This window comes from Sarcophilus harrisii, chromosome 1 (assembly GCF_902635505.1).
Source record: "Sarcophilus harrisii chromosome 1, mSarHar1.11, whole genome shotgun sequence".
In the NCBI taxonomy this organism is placed as follows: Eukaryota; Metazoa; Chordata; class Mammalia; order Dasyuromorphia; family Dasyuridae; genus Sarcophilus; species Sarcophilus harrisii.
This window is the reverse complement of record NC_045426.1, coordinates 398,401,666-398,423,780: the sequence shown is the minus strand read 5'-3', so window position 1 is coordinate 398,423,780 and position 22,115 is coordinate 398,401,666. Positions and strand designations below refer to the sequence as shown.

The window sequence follows — 22,115 nt, the reverse complement described above, 5'->3', positions numbered from 1 at the left end:
AAAGATCTATGGTGGAGCTAAACAGTCTGGATCATTGGAAGCTCACAGATCTATTTGAGTGTATCTGAAAGTTCTGATTTATGTACAGCCTATGCAACAGGTAAACTTTTTCTGAACTAAATCATACCCGAAGGTTATCTTTGAATAGACATGCAGAAATCTCAAATTTTAAGTAGAGGCATTGCATTTGCAGACTGTTGAAGTGTTTGTGATGAATATCATATATATTCCTCAGATTTGGTGTATATATCTTACCAAGCCCTAAACTTATATAGCTTGATATCTTAGCTATTTTATTAGGTTAAGAAATCTCAGTATTTTGCTCTATTTGTTGCAGAGCTAGTTCAATTCTTTTCCTGGTAAATATATTTTTTCCTTTAGTAAGGGATATTTAGTTTATAACATATACTTTAATTAATAGGGAAAACATTGCTTTGATTGTTAGTCAAGGAATTACAAACTGCTATTTGTTTTTATTCTCCTTAACTTGGATGTTTCAATATATCTAGTGAAGGATTTTTTTCAGGTTGAGACTTGGGAAGCCATCTTTGTTTTTAATTCTCCACAGTTCTAACCAGCAATGTTCCCTGGGACGTAGAGAGTTTTTCATAGTACTTATAACTACCTTATAGAAAACTATTTGTATGAAACACAGTTGACAAAATATTTAGGATACTTAAGTCCAGCTGAAGTGATCATAAAGCAGAATTATCTCATGCTGCTTTTTCCTAAATTTCTGTCAGATTATAAATCTTAGGAACCTATCGATCTATTCCCCTTATTTTACAGGGGAAACTGAGGCCCATGGAAGTTGGGTGATTTGTCCAACATTACATAGATATTGTCAGAGGTTGGAGTTGAACTTGTGTTATGTGACCTCAGAGTTTATTTTGCCACCTTGCTGTATTCTGTTTTTCACTTCTTATTTCCTTTGCCCTGAATGGCAATATGCCACAAAGACATGGCAGCTAATTATCATGTTGAGCCTCAGTTTCCCTAAATTGTTCTCCCTCAATCCCCCTTGTTGCAAACCCCCCCCCCCCTTCCTGACCATTAGGTCTTATATAATTTAGGATTGGCTATTCTAAGATTATAAACTGCAAATGTGTAATCTCAAGATAAGGGGGAGTTCAGATATTCTGACTCCTAAGTCCTCCTAAATTATCAAGAATTTATGGTCCTATGCCCAATTTGTCAGAACCGAATTCATGGTCCCTCCCTGGAAATTCCCGACATTTACCAATGCTCGGATTTCACCCCTGTCTTTGTCTACCCTGACCTATGGAAACATATATTTCACTAGAAACTCAAAATTCCTTACTGCTGCTGAAGCTGCTGCTGCTACTGAATGCTTTAAGACATCAGCCCTGGGACCAAAATGGATTCTTTGGTCCCAGAAGATCTCTCCTTCACAGAAATCCAAATAAAATATTAAAAACTCTCTACTCTCTATCTTGCCTCAGTTTCTCCAGCATTACAATCAAGAACATACTTTTATTCATTTTTATAACCTTTTCTTGCATTTAGAAAAGAGGGAAATGATAACAGGATCATGAAGTTTTCTGAATTAATTAGATTTTTTTGTTCTTAGTTTGAAATGTCTTTCTAAACAATTACATCCAGAAGAAAAAATAATCTGTATTCATTTTTAAATCTTATTCTTAGCTTTTATATGAAAATGTTTTCTATAGAACTTAGAAATTTCTGTATTCAGTGATTGGATAAGCTATTATTTTTCCAAATTCACTATTTGGGATCCTCTATAAATAAATGTTAGGCAAGGTTATAACCTACATCCAAACCCACAATTAGCCATGGATCTACAATGTTAAAGTTATCTAAGAGGGTAGGCATATTTTAGGTTTGTCGAATAATAGAATTCCATCTAAATGGAGAGAGAATAATCCTTTCATTCTTTAGACTTAATAAAACAACAGATGGTGAGTGAATGTTCATTTTAAGACAATCACAGTGCCCTCAAATCAGGAGAGCTGATATAGGGGAAAGGGGGGGGGGGGGGGGGCGGGTGATTGTTTGCCTGAATCACAGGAAAATGATGATTGCAGCTAGATTTCTGCTATGTCATCACCAGTCACTGTTAGAATAAAGAAGACTATATTCCTAGTTTTGTAAGCAATAAAAAAGTGATTTCATTGTGAAGAAAAGATTTTTTTCTTCTGTAAGGACTTTTTTTTTTTTTTTTTTAAGATTTAATCAACTTTTAAACAAGGTATGGGAAAGAATTGGATACCAAATAATTTCTTTTGAGGTTTGGATTTTCACTTAGAAGATTTGAATTATGCACCTTCATACAATACCACTTGACAAGTGTAACTAGAAGTTTGGGTTGTCTTTTTTGTTGTTGTTGTTGTTTAAGTTAGTTGCAAATAGCCTTTGCCAAATAGTAATCTTCTATTTCTAATTATTCCCTGAAGCTGTTGATCCTTTGTTTGCTTCCTTGGAATGACAGGAATATTGAAAAATGCAACAGTGCCATCTTGTGGGAAGATTCTTGGTCTTGGGGGAAGGTTGAATTGGGGAAATCAACAACCTTGATTGTCAGAAACTTTGTAGAACGACATTACAAAGACAAGTCTATGTTCAGTCAAGTGAAATGTTTCCCTCTGGTAGCCAGCCATGCTAATTATAATTATTGTTTTGGTGTCCAGAAAATTAATAACTCAAATAAATTAAAACCAAGCCTGAAAATGTTTCAAGAGCTACAAATTATAAGCAGTGAGCTTGTATTTAGTCTGATTGCTGGGAATGTTTTAAAATCATCTCAGCTGTGCAATGCTTTTCCTACACATTTCACCATATTCTACTGCAATAAAAACCCAAAACTCACTTAGAATCAATACTGGGATGAATTCTGCCTGGCCACCAAGCTATTTCTTCTTTCTTGATAACAATTAGCTCCCATTACTAGGGCTTTAACCAAGAGCTTTCCTTACAATAACCCCCTTTTGGTATTAGGGAATACAAGTAATCCACTCCTCAATTTTACTGAAGTAGAAACTAAAGTTCTAATTGGAGTAATTTGCTTGCCTAGGGACAGAGCACATTTTCTTCTGAATATTGTTTTTTCTCACTTTGTCAAACCTCCTACCTCTATAAAGTCATGGTCTAGTCCACTTATAATTTGTTGCTTGTAATCTGCCATAGTTTAGATTAGTTAAGAAAAGCACAAAAAATGTCCATCAATTAAGGAATGGCTAAGCAAATTTTGCTGCATGAATATAATGGAAATACTTCTGAATATGAAGAATTAAAATTTTGTGGGAAGACTTACTTGAAGTTATTTGGAGTAAAGTAAGTAGAACTAGTAAAATAATATACAACTACAACAATGTGTTTGGGGGGAAAACTACATCGAACACCATGTAATTTAAAATTATCAAGGTTGTCCCTGAGAAAGTACACCTCTGTCTTTCTTTGCAGAGTAACAACTGTATATGACCTTGACCTGATCTCTTTTTGCCTATTCCTCATCTGAAAAAAAAAAAATGTACTTTATATTTTACTACTTCTGACCCTCCGTGTTCCTCAAGTCATAGTTTCTTCTCTACCTTGAATCCTTGGTACTGCCCACCTTCACTTTATTCTGCGTAAAATAATCACAAAATGTTAATTCTCTGAATCCTAAAATTCATAAGTTGAGGGTTTCCTTTGATTAATATCTGTCTATATATATTTTTAAAGTTAAAGTTTCATGAGGTTTGTTCTTAAAAACAATAAAAACAATAGAGATGAAATTAAGAAACATCTATATTTTGTTAAAAATTAGGGTCATATAATTTAGGAATGTTCCAAATTCCCTTTTTTGTTCTTTAAATTGCCTTATGTTCCCCTGTAATTACTAGCCATGAGTATTTAAATAAAGATGGGTGCATTTATTTCTAAGGCAACTAGGTAGGGAAGAAGTTTAAGATAACCCAACGTTTGCGGCGAAAACTCTAAATGGAAGAAAGCAATGTGACAAAGGAGAGAGGTATGTACTCTCTGGGGGCTGGTGGAGATAACTGCAACATCTTAAGGTTATCTCTCTCCCCTTCCCCCCCTCTCCACCCCTCCACCATGTACCAGAAAGAAACTGACCCCCCCAGGTTTGGAGACTCGAGGAGAGTATTACCTAGTGGACAGCTCAGATATTGCACTTCCATACTGGATAATTAAAATAGGGACGTAGGCTTTGAAATGGGAGAGAGCATTCACTAAGTTCAAAAAAACATTTAGCCATTCTACGTAATGCTATTTCCAAGGTATATATCAGCTCGAATGTTTTTAATCTGTATTAAGGGATATGGCAAAATTTTCTTTAAGCAGTGTTTGTAGAAATGACATTTATAATTCATACATCTTACCCTGAATTCTCAGCTCACAGCCCAGTGGGAGTCATAGTAAAGCACCTTATATACCTTAAAGTAATAAGTAAATGTTAGCTTCTCTTTCTAGTTTAGTGATTTTTAAATACTTAGTGTTAATGATGAAAAATGTAATTTTTAATCATTTTTACATTATTTCAAAATCTTGTTTACAGATGATTTGTATTCTAACAAAATAGATTATGACATTTTTAGTCAAAACTCTATAATTATTTGCTCTCAATATATATTTGTTGGGAACAATGTTGTAGCTCACTATGAGATACTTCACAATTTTCATTTTGTTCTTAAACCAATGTTTAAAAACCAAGAATTTTGGTTCTAAATTTATTATGTGCAAATAATTTTGTGGGGGTTTCTATTTTTCATTTTGGGTGGGTTTTTTAAAAATTTATAATATAATATACGCCATGATTGAGAATCACGAAATACATGAACTCACATTGGAAGTGACTATCATCAGCATTTTATTGTTCAGTCATGTCTGACTCTTCTTGACCTCAGGGAGTAAACCATTCATGGGGTTTTCTTAACAAAGATACTGGAGTGGTTTGCCATTTCCTTCTCTAGGGAATTAAAGCAAAGAGGAGTTAAGTGTTACACTGCTAATAAGTGTCTGAGGCCTAAGTTGACCTCAAGTCTTCTGCACCATCTCCCTGCCTTCTGTCATCAGCATAGTCCAGGGAAAAGTATGCTGAATTTGAAGTCTAGCCTTTAACACTTAATACTTGTATACTCATGGGAATTCACCTAATTTTCGAAGTCTTATGATAAAATATTTCATGGTAGAGCTGTTTAGATCAAATAGGATAGGACATGAAGTGTTTTAAACTTTAAAGCGTTATATAAAAATTACTTACAATTAGCATAGTTGCTAATCATTTTTAATCGCATCATTACTGTTTTTTACCCAGTTCATTTCCATTTCACTATAGTTTTTTTAAAACTCATAAAGATTATAAATAAATACATTTACACACATGAAAGGAGCTTTGAGTATGCATCATTGGATATTTAATAAATTGTTATGGACCAATAAGAAGCTAGTTTTTTATTATGTGATCAATTTCATCCTTTTCCTAGTGGCTAAGTGGATGGTTTTTGATATGTCCCTCCAGTATTATAACATATTTTTTGTTGTGTAACTCACAAGAATCACAAAGTTCCATAGAATAGTTTACTAGTTTATCAGAGTTGTATGTAAACAAGTTAGGAGTGGAAGAAACTTTTGATCATTTCTTAGATCAGCAGAACAGCAAAAGCAGTTTCCATCTTTGTAAATGTGGCTTTTTTTTTTCAGGAGGCAATTGAGGTTAAATGATTTGCCTAATTCACACAGCTAGTGTTAAGTGTCTGAGGCCATATTTGAACTCTGGTGTTTCTGAGTTCAGGACTGGTTCCCTATCCACTGCACCATTTAGCTAGCTGCCCAGACAATCACTTTGTTAAAGCACCACTCTTCAAGTATTTGTTGTAATGGCATTGTGTCCCTCCCCACCTACATGCTTCTACAGAAGTTCTTTTTGAAAAATCTTTAGGTCATAGAATAATGTGGAACTTAAACTGTGTTTATAAAGTCATATATTGGCTTGAGACTCTAATATCTGTGAGATAAAATGTGAAGGGAGAATAGAGAGTAATCAAGTCAGTTTAATACCAAAAAAAAGATATTGTGATCTTCTTTGATACAAATAAGATTTCATAATTATTATTTTAGAGGGCTAAATGAAGGTAACATTGAAATCTTCTCCCAGAACCCATATTGGAAAGAACATGTTCGGAGGAATTTTCCCTTAGAAAATGACTGGATTCATCTGGGACTGCTGCTCTCCCCTCCCCTCCATCAGCCCCCACACACAAATTCAAAGTCAATACTTCAAGGAGAACAATAGATATGCCCATTCCCAAAATTTCTTCTCAAATGGAAAGAATTTCCTGAGTTTCATCAGAGTACATTCCTACTAATTGCTTTATTGGCTTATTTCTAGCTCTTCTCTTACCCCCAAGACTGCCATTTGGACAAAGGAGACTAGAACAAGCATGCATCACTAAGATACCACTGAATCTATGGGTCATTATTTTGCTAACATCAAGTTTTAACACTCCCCACCCCCACGGTAGCAGATTAACAGGAAGGAATGAAAAAGAAAACTGAAGAAATTAAATAGTATAACTATAACCCTGTGTGGTATAGAAGAAAAGAGCATTGAGTAAGGAGTCAATTCAGGAACTTGCCATTATTTTGCTGTGTGAACTTCAAGTCACTTTATCACTCTTGAATTTCTTCTTATCTTTAAAATGAGGAGAATAGAGGTAGCTAGATAATGTGGCCCTGGAGTCAGGTACTGACCTGAGTTCCAATACAGTCTCAGTCACTTGATACTTACTAGCTGTGTGACCCTGGGGAAGTCACTTAACCCACATTTCCCTCTAAAACAAAATAAATAAAATGAGAGAATTAGATTAGTTGATTCCTAAGGTCCCTTTCAGCCATAGCCAGCAATGAACCAATAAAATCAGAGACTATAAGAATATGAAGTGTATGCATATTATTTGATTTGTTTTGTCCAGACTTGTGATTTCAGCAATGTATGTAGTTAATTCCCAGTATTCAATATTCCTTCCTGTAAATGTCAGCTAATATCTGTAATTTATAATTTTAGAGAGTTATCTAGTGGCACTCAAAAGGTACTTGACTATGATCATATATCAAGAATATCCTAAATCCCAGGTTTCCTAACTTTTCTCTTTACCTCTCATCTATGTGCCTTGAACCTATTTAAAAAAAAAAAAAAAGTGTAGTTTTGTGATCTTGGGAAAACCCTAGATTACCTTAGTCTTAAAAAGTTTCTAAAAATTTTGTGAGCGTCTTATAGATTGTCATACTGTAGATGAGATGAGTGATACTATCACTTAGTATTTATTATACTCATTGTTGTGGACAACTTGGTCACTTCATTAAATATTTTGGGTATTGTATCTAGCTTGTGTCTACACTAGAGCTTTCTTGGAATGTTCTAAATTTTTTAAATACGTTAAACTTTGTTAAGAAAGACAATTCATATAATTTGCTATGAGCTAACTTTAAAAATAATAATAATAAAATCCAAAAAGGAATGATCTTGGATTTTGAGGTTTAGCAGGTATAAAATTTAACAATTTATATATATATATAAACTTTAAGTGCTCCAAATATTCTCAGCCTAACAGATAATGGTTTGCTGTTCCCATGTGTGATAAGCTTCAGAGTTTCTGCTGATTTATAGAAAGTGTTACAGGGACTTTAATCCTAGTTAATTCTGCCTTGCATGCATTTCCTTTAACCTTAAATAAATGAATTCTTTAAAAATGGGAAAGGCCTGAGAATTTGGGGACAAGAGGGAGAAAGGCATTTTTTCCCACTATTTCCTAAGAGAAAGTAATGTTTCATCTTCAAAACATCATCTGTCAGACTGATTTTCATCAGATTAAATATATCTTCAAAGTAACCATTATAGCTTACAAAATACTTGAAATATAGGTTGTACTTTGAATGAAACATCAATAAATTTTAAAATAGTTGGACATTAAACAGTTTGGGAACTGGCTTTTTTGAATTTGCTTTCTTGAATTTCTTGTTCTATATAATTTTTTGCCTCTATATCTGGAAGAAAACCAGTACAATATTATTTAAAGCCATAAATAATCGTCTGCCAATTTGATTTGGTAAGTCATTTAACCTCAATTGCCTCCTGAAAAATTTAAGACCTTCAAAATTTAGAGTTGGGGGTGGGAGAAGATGCTTTTTTTGGAATTATTACATCATAATAAGCTTTGGTTAGTTTATCAGAGCTGCTTTAACTTCTCCAATCCTCTCAGGAAGGTGTGTTTCTAAATTTAAGCGACTAATTTTTAAATACTCTCAAAAAATAATGTGAAGTTCATTGTAAGATATTAAGGCATTGGAGGACCTTACTATGTCCCTCATGCAAAGCCCTTTTTTAGGTGAGGAAAATTTGATAAAGTCTCCCAGAGATAAATTGGTACCTAAATGACAGGAGTTGTCGATTTTTGATCCTTTCTCCTCTCTATACAAGATAAGAAATTAAATATTTGCCCATGTAGCATAAAGCTTTCAAAATCTTGGATGCCTTAAGGTTTTGCTTGGGAAAGCATATTAAGGCCAGGAAATTGAATTTCAGGGGGGCTTCTGGGTTCCGTTGTTTTTCTTCAAGTAATAGTACTTTTAAGTACTAGTGCTTAAAACTTGTAGTAGTGATCTGGAATGTATGAAGCAATTTAAGAATAATGACAAAAGAAAATCTTTTTACATCTTCAAATAGTTCCTTTGTGAAATTTTCTGCCTCAAATTATTTTAGAGAATGATATCTTCCCCCCCACCTCCTGCCAGGATAACCCCAAAAGCCAACAGTTCTGCTTTGAGGAGTTTACCACAGAAAGGGAATCTTACTTCTCACCATTAGAAATCTTAGAAACAATTTAATGGAAGTCTTAAATAAACTTTCTCTCTGAAAGAACAAAAAAACCCTTGGATCACCTAAGCCAAATTTCTCTCATTTATGGGGAATGGAGGGGAATACCAAGTAATTGGGGATTGGGTCTTCTCTCTGCTTTTAAGAAGCTATAAATGAAAAAACATAGGTTTTTGTTAAAAGTTAATATTTTACTCCACACATCTATTATTCTATTCACCATTATATGTTCAATGTTAGCTTGTAGGCCACTCAGTGGCCATCCTGGTGAAGAGCTAAAGGGTAAAAGTGACTGGAAGCTTATGACTTGTCTTGTCTCACTCTTGTTTTGTCTCGGTGCCCAACGAAGAAAGGTTTGTGAATATGCCTCAAACATAGCAACTTTATCCAGATGTCACATATTTATTCATGGAAAATAACATAGCTAGAAATGTAGAAAGCTGCAGCTCATCTCCTCTTCAGGAATGCCTAGTTTCTTCTTGATGCCACTCACACAACTGATGAAGAGAAGTCAGAGAGGCAGCTTGCAGGACACTGCTCCATTGGGCCAACCTTGGCCTCCCTTTTCCTTTTTTTTAGAGAGAGTCAATAAGGAATTGATCCTCAGCAATGTTGGTTGCTCTAGTGTTAATCAGCTGATGTGAAACTGGTGTGAGACCCATCACACACATGAATCTTAATGAATACCACGTCTCAATTAAGAAAATTGGACTGAGATTAATATTATTGCATTATAAGGTGGTAGCTCAGTGCAGAGGACTACACTTGGAGTCAGAAAGACCATACTTTGAGAATCTTGTCTCTGGGGCTTCTTGCGTGTGTGGTGGTAGACAAATTACTTAACATCTCTCTGTACCTTAGTTTGCTCAAATGTAAAATCCACCATCCAGGATTGTGAGGATCAAATGAGATAACGTGTAAAATGATTAAGTACTATATAAGTGATAATTTAGTAGTACTGATAACTTTCTCCACTAATAGTACTAGTACTGTTAGTGGTAGTAGTAGTAATATTAAATCTGGGAATTCATTCTGTTTATGAAGCCTTAAAGGTCACTGGAAATGTTCAGACCATTTATATGAATTGGCAGAATTTTTTGTGACAGGTAGCTCTAATAGCATGACTTCTGGGATAATCTCCTGAGGAATTAAGTCCCCAGATTATAGTAATAGCTGTGTCTGCCAGACACCACCTAAGGATAAAAAAAATAAACTTAATTTTCTAAGTTTATCTTGGGAGTCATACAGCAAGCCCATGTCTTTTTTTTTTTTTTTTTTTTTTTTTTTACTCTAGTAGATTGTACTTTTTAACAAATCAAGCTTATTTTAATAGTATTGCCATTCTTGGTTTTTCTTATTATAATTATTTCTGTGCTTAAGGGAGGATTCTGTAATTCACACCTCCTTAAACAGCCACAATCAATTTTAAATAGTGTAATAGAACTCCCATACCCACATAAAGACTTGCTTCAATGAGAGTTTTCCAATGCCAGCTTTGCTATTGACTGTTAACATTAACCTTGCAACCTTAGGCTCACAGTTTGAATTCACTGGACTTCAGGTTCTTATCTACAAAATGAAATGGTTAAACTAGATCAAAGCTTCTTAAAATGTGGGTCCCAATCCTATATAGAGTTATATTAAATTGAATGTGGGGGTTGCAAAATTATATTTTATTGTCAGTAAAAGTTTGACTTGTATGCATAAAAATTTCTTGTGTGAAAAAAGGGTCATGAGTGAGAAAAGTTTAGAAAGCCTTTTGTGCCCACACACACACCACATATCTGTAGCCTCTTCCTACCTTGATCCTATGGTATGCTCTTTGATCAGACAGTAGGTTTTATATCTTAGCCATAACTTAAAATAAAATCATTTTATCTAAGAAGGCTTATCTGAGCCATCAGATTCTTAGAAATGTTGCTGACTTTCAATTTCTTGCTTTATTTTAGTCATGTCATTGTCATTCAGTTTCAGTTGTATCAGATTTTTCATGACCCCATTTGGGGTTTTCTTAGCAAAGATATAGGAGTGGTTTGCCACTTCTTTCTCTATTGGATTAAGACAAACAGGTTAAGTGACTTGTAAAGATCACATAGCTAATGAGTGGTGAGGCAGGATTTGAAATTGGGTTTTTCTATTCTGGAGAGCAATTTGGAACTATGTTCAAAAAGTTATCAAACTGTGCATACCCTTTGATCCAGCAGTGTTACTACTGGGCTTATATCCCAAAGAGATCTTAAAGAAGGGAAAGGGATCTGTATGTGCAAGAATGTTTGTGGCAGCCCTCTTTGTAGTGGCCAGAAACTGGAAACTGAGTGGATGCCCATCAGTTGGAGAATGGCTGAATAAATTGTGGTATATGGATATTATGGAATATTATTGTTCGGTAAGAAATGACCAACAGGATGATTTCAGAAAGGCCTGGAGAGACTTACATGAACTGATGCTGAGTGAAAAGAGCAGGACCAGGAGATCATTATATACTTCAACAACAATTCTATATGATGATCAATTCTGATGGACCTGGCCATCTTCAGCAATGAGATGAACCAAATCAGTTCCAGTGGAGTAGTAATGAACTGAACCAGCTACACCCAGTGAAAGAATTCTGGGAGATGACTAAGAACCATTACATTGAATTCCCAATCCCTATATTTTTGCCTGCCTGCATTTTTTATTTCCTTCATAGGCTAATTGTACAATATTTCAGAGTCCGATTCTTTTTATACAGCAAAATAACAGTTTGGTCATGTATACTTATTTTGTATTTAATTTATACTTTAATATATTTAACATGTATTGGTCAACCTGCCATCTGGGGGGGAGGGGAAAAATTGGAACAACAGGTTTGGCAATTGTCAATGCTATAAAATTACCCATGCATATAACTTGTAAATAAAAAGCTATTAAAAAAAAAAAAGAAAAGAAATAGAATTTTTCTGACACCAGGAGGAGCTGCTCTTTCCACTAAGTTACTTAGCTGCCTCCAGAACATTTGAAAACAAAAATGAAATTTGCCCCACCCAAAGATATAATGTTTTAGTCATTTATACAATATTTGTTCAGATAAATGTAATATAAAATAGTTATTTTCTTCCATCTACCCCCACCTTCCCTTATAAAAGAACAATCAGGCAAAATGCACTTAGAATATTTAAAAACGAAAGTAGTGTAAATTAGGGAATGACCTTTAGAAAACTGGAACTTAAAAGAAAACTTGAAAGCTCGAGCCTAAAATGAGCCTTGACAGATTCATAAAGTAGAAGGGGAGGTACATTTCAAGAATGACAAAGGAGGGGCAGCTAGGTGGTGCAATGGATAGAGCACCAGCCCTAAAGTCAGGAGGATCTGAGTTCAAAAGTGGTCTCAGAGCTTAACATTTCCTAGCAGTATGCCCCTGCACAAGTCACTTGACCCCAGTTGCCTCAGCCAAAAAAAAAAAAAAGGAATGGGTGATTTAAAAACCCATTTATCTCTCCTCTGGTCCAGAAATGGGTTATTTTAAAGTGAAAGAATACAAGTATGTTCTAAAGCCTCACGAATTATCATATTCCTGTTCTCTCAAAAATAATTTATATAGTTAAATGAACCAGGTTTCAGTGCTTAAGTTTTTGATCGAAAAATGTTTAGCTATCTTAGCTATGACTATATAACTATATAGTTATATAGGTATGCTGTGAACTATATAGGTAAGCTGTGAATTCAATGCTAATCTTAACTTGTTGACAGCTTATATATATAACTTAATCATGTCATATATATGTTCTATATAAAGATAAGAGAGAACCAGATGGGGCTACTGAAACAAATTGAATTTATACTTCTCCTGCTGACTATTAATCCAGCAGCTAAATTGTTTATACAAAAAAAGAAAAGAAAATAGCAATCCAGTTAACACACACAAAAAAGAAGCCCATCTTGACAAAATAATCTGAAGGCTTTTTTTTTTTTTCTCCTTTTGGATGCTTATTCAGATTTGAGTTTCTAATCTCACTGTGATACAGAAGTGACTGAGGTGGGGGGGAGCGTGAATTGTGTGTTTTTGCTAAATTCTTTTTCTTTTTTTTTTAAACACTAGGACAGTTGCATGAAAGAAAGTGAGCCACAACAATTTCTTTGAAGCATTTTTTTTTTCTAAAAAGAGGCAAAGCCAACTAAATATATGGAATACTTCATCTGGAGATCCTTATTGTATTATTGCTTTTACACCATACTTATTTGTCTATAAAGTAGGGCATTAGAACAGATTTTGAAGATAGTGAATTTTTCTACCACTAAATACTTTAATTCATTGTAGCCTTTGGTTTCTCATCATTAATTTTTCTTGATCCTCATGATAATCTTGATGTAAGAAGAGCAATAAGGGTTAAAAGGTAGAGATGTTGATTTTCCTAAGGTTATTCAGAGTTGCATTTACTCTGAACAGCAATTTTTGCTCGTGTTGATTCTTAAAACAATGGGTGAAACACTTTCATTCTCCTTTCTGTACCATCTTCCTCAGTATCGCTGCTTACTCCCACTCTCTTCATTATCTGGTTCCCCTTAGATGGCAGGTGGACCATTCTTAGAAATAGAGTTAGGGCTAGAAGGGACTTTAGAATCTTTAGTTAAGCTCCTTCATTTAACAGGAAACTAAACCTCTGAAAGATAAAATGAGGCTTGCCAAAGGCTGCACAGTAAGAAACACAGCAAGACTTGGACAAAACAGATCTAGTTCTATAACCTGCATTCCTTCCACTACACACCCTACCTTAAAAATTCATTTGCTCTGTGTCCTATTCTCCCAGGTTGTAAATAACTGATTAAGACATAAATTATTTGCATCAAAGGATTACTATTTGATAATAATAGTTCGATATGCTAATAAATATTAGTTGTAGTTTTCAGGGCTTTAGCCTCAAAGATGAGTACTTTCAGATTTTGAAGGAAACAAAACTTTACAGGACTTTTCCTTATCTTCTAGCCAACTCTCCACTCTCCTTTACAGATAAAGCTATTTCTAGTTAAGTAGTTGTAGTTCTTCATTAATGCCAGTCTGTGACAGCTTCAAGAGTAAAAATCCTTAAATTCTTTGGGTCTTTGGCAACTAAGTGAAAAAAAAAACTATGTTGATAAAGCAGATTCATATAGTTGCAATGCTGTTGGGAGGGAAAAATACCTTTCCTATTATCTCATGCAACCCACACAAATACATTAAGTTTAAAAATATTGTTCTTGTCCTTAGGTACAGTTTGGGGATTAACAGAAATCAACAACAACAACAAAAAAATGTTCTTAATTAATTCACTTGCTGTTTGCTACAGTTTATTTTGTTCATTCTTCTTTGCTTAAGCTACCTTCTTTTTTTACCATTCTCCCATATTCATTGTTTATCGTATTCACTTAAGATGAGGCTCGATTCATGTTAAATCATTTTTCTCTTCTTTTTCCAGCCCACCTAAACCAACTGTGTACATCTCTGGTGTTATTGCAAGGGTAAGAGTTTATTTGTATGTGTCTACAAACATTCCAAAGAAACTAAAGGCTTTCTCACTTGATTTCATTAATTCATCACATGTAATTATTTGATTATTTATATTTTTAATAAACTCTTTCAAGGAGGATTCAACAGGAAGATTAATGAAGCCCAAGTCTTGAGTGGAATTCTTAGACCTATCCTATCTAACACAGCACATTTTTCAGAGGATATGGTGAAAAAATAGATAAAGGTTTAATACGGTCCATTCTTTGGTATATTAGCTATATTTAATACAACATGGCTTTAGTTCCCCTCATTCCCTTACATTTCTCTTCAGATTGACCTTAGAGATTTCAACTATTTTCAATTAAACAAACACTTAATATACTAGGTCCAAAGTAGTGTGCTAGCTCCTGAGAACAAAAGCATTAAAAAATGACATGCAACCTACCCTCAAGAAATTTACAATCCACAATGTTATATGGAAACACTTTAATATAATACAGGGGACAAAGTATTCTAAGAAAATTTGTGAAGAGAAGGAATAGCTTTAGCTGTAGAGAATCAGGAACTGCTTCCGAGAATAGACTTAAGTTTTCACGGAAAAACCACAGAATCTGAAATGAATTTCAGAAGCCATAGTTGAGCCAAGAGTATATTATACCAGGCATGGGAGTGTCCTGTTTAAGCGGAGAATATAGAAAAGGATCAAGGAACCACTAGTAATTTAATTAGGTATGAGAGAGAACAATATGGGAGTTGGAGAGGAAACAGATGTAGACTAGAGATGCTGCTTGATTAGAATCAATCTGATGGTAGCATCTTATTAGTTGTAGATGATGAGAAATAGAGGGAACTGGCAAAGATGGCTTAATACTGGTGTCATCAGTAGCAATAGGAACATTAAAAGGAAGGACAGGTTTGCACAGTAAAGCAATATTTGAGGTATCAGTGAAATATTGACATAGAGAATGTACTATTGGAGATAAAAGGCTTGGGATAGTTTGGAGGAGAAACTATAGATGTAGAAGTCATTTTCTTGGAAGGGGTCATTGAAACCATGGGAGGAGATGGAATTAGATAATTAAGTGAATATGAAAAGAAAAGAAGGATATGAGACTGTTTAAATAAGCTTTCCGTGCCCTATCCTCAAAGGTGAGTAAAGTGGGACTTGAGTCTTTTTACACTTGACATCCATACTAATCTCCCTGATAAGTTGGAGTAGAAAAGCAATTTTACTTCTCTTCTAGCAGGTTGAGAGACCCACCTGTATTCTGTGCATATGGAGTTGTTACTTGCAGAAAATTAAACAGTCTGGCTTCTGCAGTTCCTTAGAATATTTACCCTGTCTTTCATATTTGCTGGAACCAACATCTTTTATATCTAACTGACAGATCCTATTAGCTAACAAGATCTGTGAGCAGTTTAGGACATCTCTCTGGAATATGTCTTGATTTTCAATGTTGATTGTGAACACTGATGATTCTAGAATGCAGTTAGGTTCACTTCCCTTCAAGTCCCAAATTTAAATTACTCCGTTCACCACATTGCTAATGTTATGCCTTTCTGTTTGACTACAGGGTGACAAAGATTTCCCCCCTGCTGCAGCTCAGGTGGCTCACCAAAAACCACACCCCTCCATGGAAAAGCATCCTTCCCACAGGACAACACAGCACATCCAACAACCTCGCAAGTGAATATCCTGTTACCACCCTCTCAGTCTGGTTCTTGGAGAAGAGCACATTATTTCCTCTTTGGTTTGACATTTATAGAACAACAAGAATTGGTCCAATTTTTTTTTCCTATCTCTAGCTCTGTAGAGAAATTTAAGACAAAGCAAATCAGTAGCTTCCTTTGCCTTACATTTCTTTGTTTACTGCCTACAAATAGATCCATCTGATACTCATGTATCTTGTTCAACTAAATGCAAACAACACTTGAGTCTTATTTTTACCCCAGGATCTAGGATCCTTACTCAATTTAATCTTCTGCAGTTTTGCTTAGAGAATACAGTGATGTTTTTAAAAGTTAATTTTAGTAGTTCTGAAGTTTGATTTATACCATAAAGTGAAGTATGATATTTTAAAACAATTATAAGCAAATTTTGGGAAAAGTGAGATAAAGGTTAGGAAAAAATGGGTCATTTTGTAATCTTACTTTTTTATCAGACACTAGAGTCTTCCCATGGAGTCCAGGGTAAAATGGGGAAGTCAGTTGAAATTTCACACTGTCTTTTCAAAGAATAGCCAGAATTTACTTTAAAAGACTTGTTGCTCTGGAGGATGAGAATACAAGAAGGCCTACTCAGAATTAAACATCTTGCTTTGAGTCATAGGATTGGAGAGTTTGTTGTATCTGACAAAATCCTGACTTAAGAAATAGGTCAATTTATGTATCTCTGTAATCATCTTGTTGGTTTGGATTTGAGGGGGACTCTTAGGACTCCACCTATTTTGAAGTAGAGGTGGTGGGAGGAGAAGATACATGGGTAATGGTTTTAAAGGCTTATTCAAACAAAGGGAATAATAGGTTAAAAATCCACCAAGTTCACAAAGATCCAGTTCTCCTCCAAAGGGAGATTAATTTCACTGTCAAGGAAAGATAAACACATTCCACTTTAGTTGGAGTAATCTGTTTGCAGACCTCACAACTGTGGTCAGACTCCCCTTTGCCCTAATTACATAATTACTCCTACTAATGTTTAAGTGTTAGATGTCATTCTGAGTTATTTGTGTGTGCTTCTTGCCAATTGATATTTGTAAGGATGCTGCTAGAGTGATTACTATACTATTTTTATGTTGGAAAATAAACTCATTCTAGTTATTTGCATAAGAAAAAGTATTGCCTTGTTAGGATACCAGCAGTCTGTTTGAATCTGTTTATTGCTGTAGATCAGCAATGAATGGCACTATGAATGGTTGCCTATCCAACACCAATCATCCTCAGATAAAATGATGAAATCCACATTTGTCAATTGGTAGAAATAGTGATAATTTTCCCTTGATCAATATCTCAATTCTCCTCTCAAGAAGAATGTTCACAGTTTGCTTTGTTTCATGTTTTGAAGAAAACTTAGGGTACCCTTAGCTCCAGATTAACAGCAGGCTATTTCATATGGCAGTGACATTGTATCATCTATGTTGTTTCATAATGGCAGAAGTATTAATGTGAACATTTTCTGCCTCTCTAAGGCAGTGTATTTTGTCATTACTTCACAGTCAGAACACATACCCAGAGGCTTGCTGGTTGATATTCTTTTGGAACATGTGCCTAAAGACTTGGCATCTCTTCAGAGCTTTGTTCAGAAATAAACATTTCAAATAGGAAGGGAGAGCTTTATGACACTTGGGAAAACAATTGAAAGTAGATTCAGTCTAGTGCAATCTATATATCACACTCTCAGATATAAGAATAGTTTAGGAAGCTTCTCCCACCTCCCCACTGCCTTGAAATCTCCACTGAGAGATAGCTGAAAATAATAACCTATTATGTTTCCAAAAATTTCGTTTTACATGTATCTTAGATGTAGTATATTCCACATGTTCCAAATCACTGAAAAGAAACAATTATATCGTGTTTTCTTTTATAATGATTTGTGTTTTTCAGTAATAAAAAATTGTGCCTGCCCTTCCCTTTTCTTTGTGCTGTTTTTCTTCTTATTTCAGAGATTTCTATTTTAAATTAGACTCCACTCATTGTCTGCTTTAAATTATGGTACCATAAAATGGAAAAGCATAATGCATTTGATTAAAACTGGTAACTTGTGACCATTAGCTGGCACTTTCATTAAGGTAGATAGGACCTTTTAGGGCAGATTTAATACAGCATTACCAAAAAATGTTGTGATGGTAGCTAGCAGCTCTTTATCTGTCAGTATATGTATTTGCCTTTGTTTCAAAGTATACCCTTTAATTCCATTCACTTAGCAAACGTTTATTGAACACTGCAGAGGATGGAAAGATGCAGAAGGTACAAACTTATGGTCTCAAGGAACTTAGTAAGGCAGATGGCATATGTACAAAATTTTAATATGAAATATAAAATAGATACTCTCTTTTATCAATAACCTTCCAATAATTTGGAGTCTGGAGCTGAACTCAATATAGCCAAATACTGTTTATATTAAATCCTATTAAGTAGTCACATTATTAAAATTCTTAGTATTCAAACTAATGATTATAACCAAATATGGAAATTGCTTTCAATTCCACAAAAATATACAATGAAAAAATGCTAAGAAGTTTGCTTATTTGTTTTGTTATTTGTAACAGTAGAAGGATAAGAAATCTGTTTTTAGCTTAAGCTTATTACAAAGTAATAGAAAGCAAAATTTGGAAGTTACTGAATATTATACCTAAAAATAAACCTACACTGACAACATGGAGAAAATGTCACTATTGTCATTTAAAATATTTAAGCAACATAGCTTGAACTGTCTTTCTTTAAATCTTCAAACATAGGCTACTAAGTTCAGAGAACTTTATTTATATTTCAGCAAATTTCTTTGTTCACATTTCTCACAATGAACCTAGTATACTTGGATGACTTGGACCATTATCTAAAATCGGTAACACTTTAAACTTAATATTGTTGTCTTTGCAATATTTTTCAGCAGCTGGACTAAAATAACTTAAAAACCAGCTTTGAAAACAGTTTTAATCACTAATGCTCTTATCTTTGACCAAAGAAATAGAAGCAATTGATGGATGTTGCTTCTCAGAACACGAGGATTTTGAGACCAATAAACAAGCGTTGGTTTTAATTTAAAATCCCCTTTTGCATAACCTTCCAGTAAAAGTTTGTGATCCTTAGACATTTTAAATACTGGGTTAAGCAGCTTTGTTTTGTTTTCTTAGAAATGTAAGTTCTGGAAGGCATCTTTTCCTAGAATAAGCAAGCCTGTTTTATACACTATTAAAAATTTGATGATCAGTATATTTTACGTTCTTTATTTTCTTCAAAGCACCAGAATATTTAGCTGCAGTTTCCTCATCTGCATTTGAACTCAATTTGTAAAACTGTCCATCGATCTAATATTTTCAGTAAGTTTCTTCCTTAGTCACTTCCTTTCTATTTTCTTTAACTATTTTAAACAAATTTGAAGCTTTTGTCTGAATGGCTGCTCTGCTCAGGGAAAAAATTGTATTTTTAACATTTTTATTAGAAGCAGCTAGATTATGGTTCAGTGGTTAGAACACTGGGCCTAGAATCAAGAAGAGCTGAATTTAAATTCTACCTCAAACACTGGGTAACTGAGCAGCAAGTCACTTAATCTCTTATCTCAGTTTCTCAAATGTAACAGGAGACTGATAATATCAACTATCTCTTTGTTGTTGTGAAGATAAAAATAGTGTTTTTGTTTTTCAATTGATTGTTTTTGACATTCTTTTCCTTTAAAGTTTTGATTTCTAAATTCTCTCTCTTCCATTCTCACCTTCCACCTACTGAGAAGGCAAGGAATATGATATCCATTATAATATGTGAAATCTTGCAAAATATATTTGTTAGCCATATTTCAAAAAAGTTCGCTCTGAAGATGGATAAATTTTTTTTCATCCTGAGTCCTTAGATCATTGTATTGACAGGGATAGCCAAGTCTTAAATAGTTGATCATTATTACATCATTGCTGTTAACTGTACACAATGATTTCCTGGAGTGTTGGGTTTTTTTTATTTCACTTTGCATTATTTCATATAGGTTCTGCCATGTTTTTTTAAAAAACATTCGCCTTGACATTTCTTATGCCACAAGAGTATTCCAGCACATCATGTGCCACAACTTGTTAAGCCATTCTCCAATTTTTGATGGTATCCTGAATTCTAATTCTTTGCCACCACAAAAAGAGTGATTGAAAATATTTGCATGGATATATGTCCTAATTTTTTTTTTTTTTTTTTTTTAATTCTTTGGGATACAGACCTAGTAGTAGAATTGCTTGGTCAAGTGATATGCACACCTTAAAAACCCTTTGATCATAATTTCAAATTGTTTTCCAGAATGGTTAGACTCCATAACTCTACCAAACAATTCATTGGTGTACCTATTTTTCCATTATTCTCTCCAGAATTTGTCATTTCTGATGGGTGTGAGTTGGTACGTCAGAGTTGTCTTAACTTGCATTTCTCTTATAGGTAGTAATTTAGAGTATTTTTCATTTGATTATAGATAGCTTTGATTACTTCTTCTGAAAGCTGCTTATTCATATCTTTTGACCATTTATCAATTGGGGAGTGGACCTTATTTTATCAATTTGACTCCGTTCTATATTCAATATATATTTGAAACATTATTGTGAAGTTTTTTGGAGGGGAAAGTTGGGAGAGTTTAATTACCTATCTACCACTGGCTCCACTGAAGTAATACTTGTAAAGTACTTAGTACAATTTTAGCACTTTGTAAATGCTATATAAATGTTATTATCATTACTATTGCAATATTAAATCTGTACAGCTAAAAAAACCTATCCATTTCTGTCTTTCAACACTTCTGTTCCTTGTAGTTTGCAAACCATAAAAAGTTGGTACAACTTATCCTTTTTATTGCACCTGCAATTTTATTTATTTTATTCTTTTTTCTTCCTTTTATTGCACATTTGTCTTTTATGATATTCTGTACCATAGATGCAGGTACTCATTCCAAATCTTGTCCTATTTTAAAATTAACTATGACCATGTTCATGTCATTCAATTATATCAAATTGTTGTTCAGTTTTTGCTCTTATTTTTTATGTGGCTGACAGTGTTTCCATATGAAGCATTCTTTTTTATCCATTTTAAGGTCTCTTTTTTAAAAATTAAGACAACTGTTGATAAAATGGTACAGTGGTGCATCATATCCACACAGAGGAGCATGTCTCAAAAACCCTCAACTAGCTTACACACATCACATTAATTGGCTCACATTAAATGTGACATGTTCAGTCATTTCAATACTGTTTGAGACCCCCAGTTGCTCCTATGTGTGACATAATTTTTAATTCATACTAAATTTCACATTGTTCAAACTCCCCCCCCCCCGAAGTTTTCCTTTTAGACACAAATCAAAATTAGCTAAAAAGCCAAAAACAAAAAACACCAATTGACCTAATCTGAGTAACTTTGTTTCGATAATCCTTTATCCATTAAACAATGGGCAAGAACTGTTACATGAGAGTACTGCATGCTTTCTGTGGACTCACTACTATAGTATTATTAGCACTTTTTGCCGTGAAGACATCACAGATGGCTGCACAATGTTGGAAATACTATTAAAAGGGAAGGGAAGAAATAATTTCAGTACCAGATGTCCATGGGGCCTCTTGCAAGTACTGATATTTCTTCACTTGAGCTTACTCTCCACAGATAAACAGGAGAATATCCACAAGAAGAATAACGATGATAATGAGCTATAAAATCATGACTAATGAGGAAGTTAAAGAATATAAGAATCTTTGACTTGGAGAAGATAAGATTTAGAAGGAACATAGCTGTTTTTCAAGTATCTTGAATTGAGATTCAAGCAACTTCACAAGTATAAGATGGAGGGAAAATGACTAGGCAGCAGTTCATCTGGAAAAATAGGGATATTTTCTTAAACCTTTTTCCACTTGTGACCAAGAAATTTTTATATGATTCCTGGTACATAGATATATAAAATAGATATGCAAATCAAATATTTATTGATAATAAATCATAATTGCTGAACCTCCCACATTCAGTTGCAAGACCCCATATTGGGGATTTTGACTCAATTTAAGAAGCTGGGTTTTAGAGGACTTTAGGGTTAATGTGAGTTAATAGTAGGATACCACAGTCAGAGAA

The 22,115-nt window shown here is 34.1% G+C and overlaps 1 protein-coding gene across 2 annotated transcripts in view; it reads left to right on the top strand.

Annotated features, from left to right (window-relative positions):
* The window catches only part of DAP (death associated protein), a 65,426-nt gene extending 47,479 nt beyond the window's left edge, over positions 1-17,947 (top strand). For both annotated transcript variants that reach the window (XM_031946130.1, XM_031946129.1), the window contains exons 3-4: positions 14,290-14,332; positions 15,896-17,947. In XM_031946130.1, coding sequence (XP_031801990.1) covers positions 14,290-14,332; positions 15,896-16,012 — 160 coding nt within the window. In that variant the 3' untranslated portion in view covers positions 16,013-17,947. The remainder of the gene's footprint in view (positions 1-14,289; positions 14,333-15,895) is intronic.
* Positions 17,948-22,115: the final 4,168 nt, after the last annotated feature.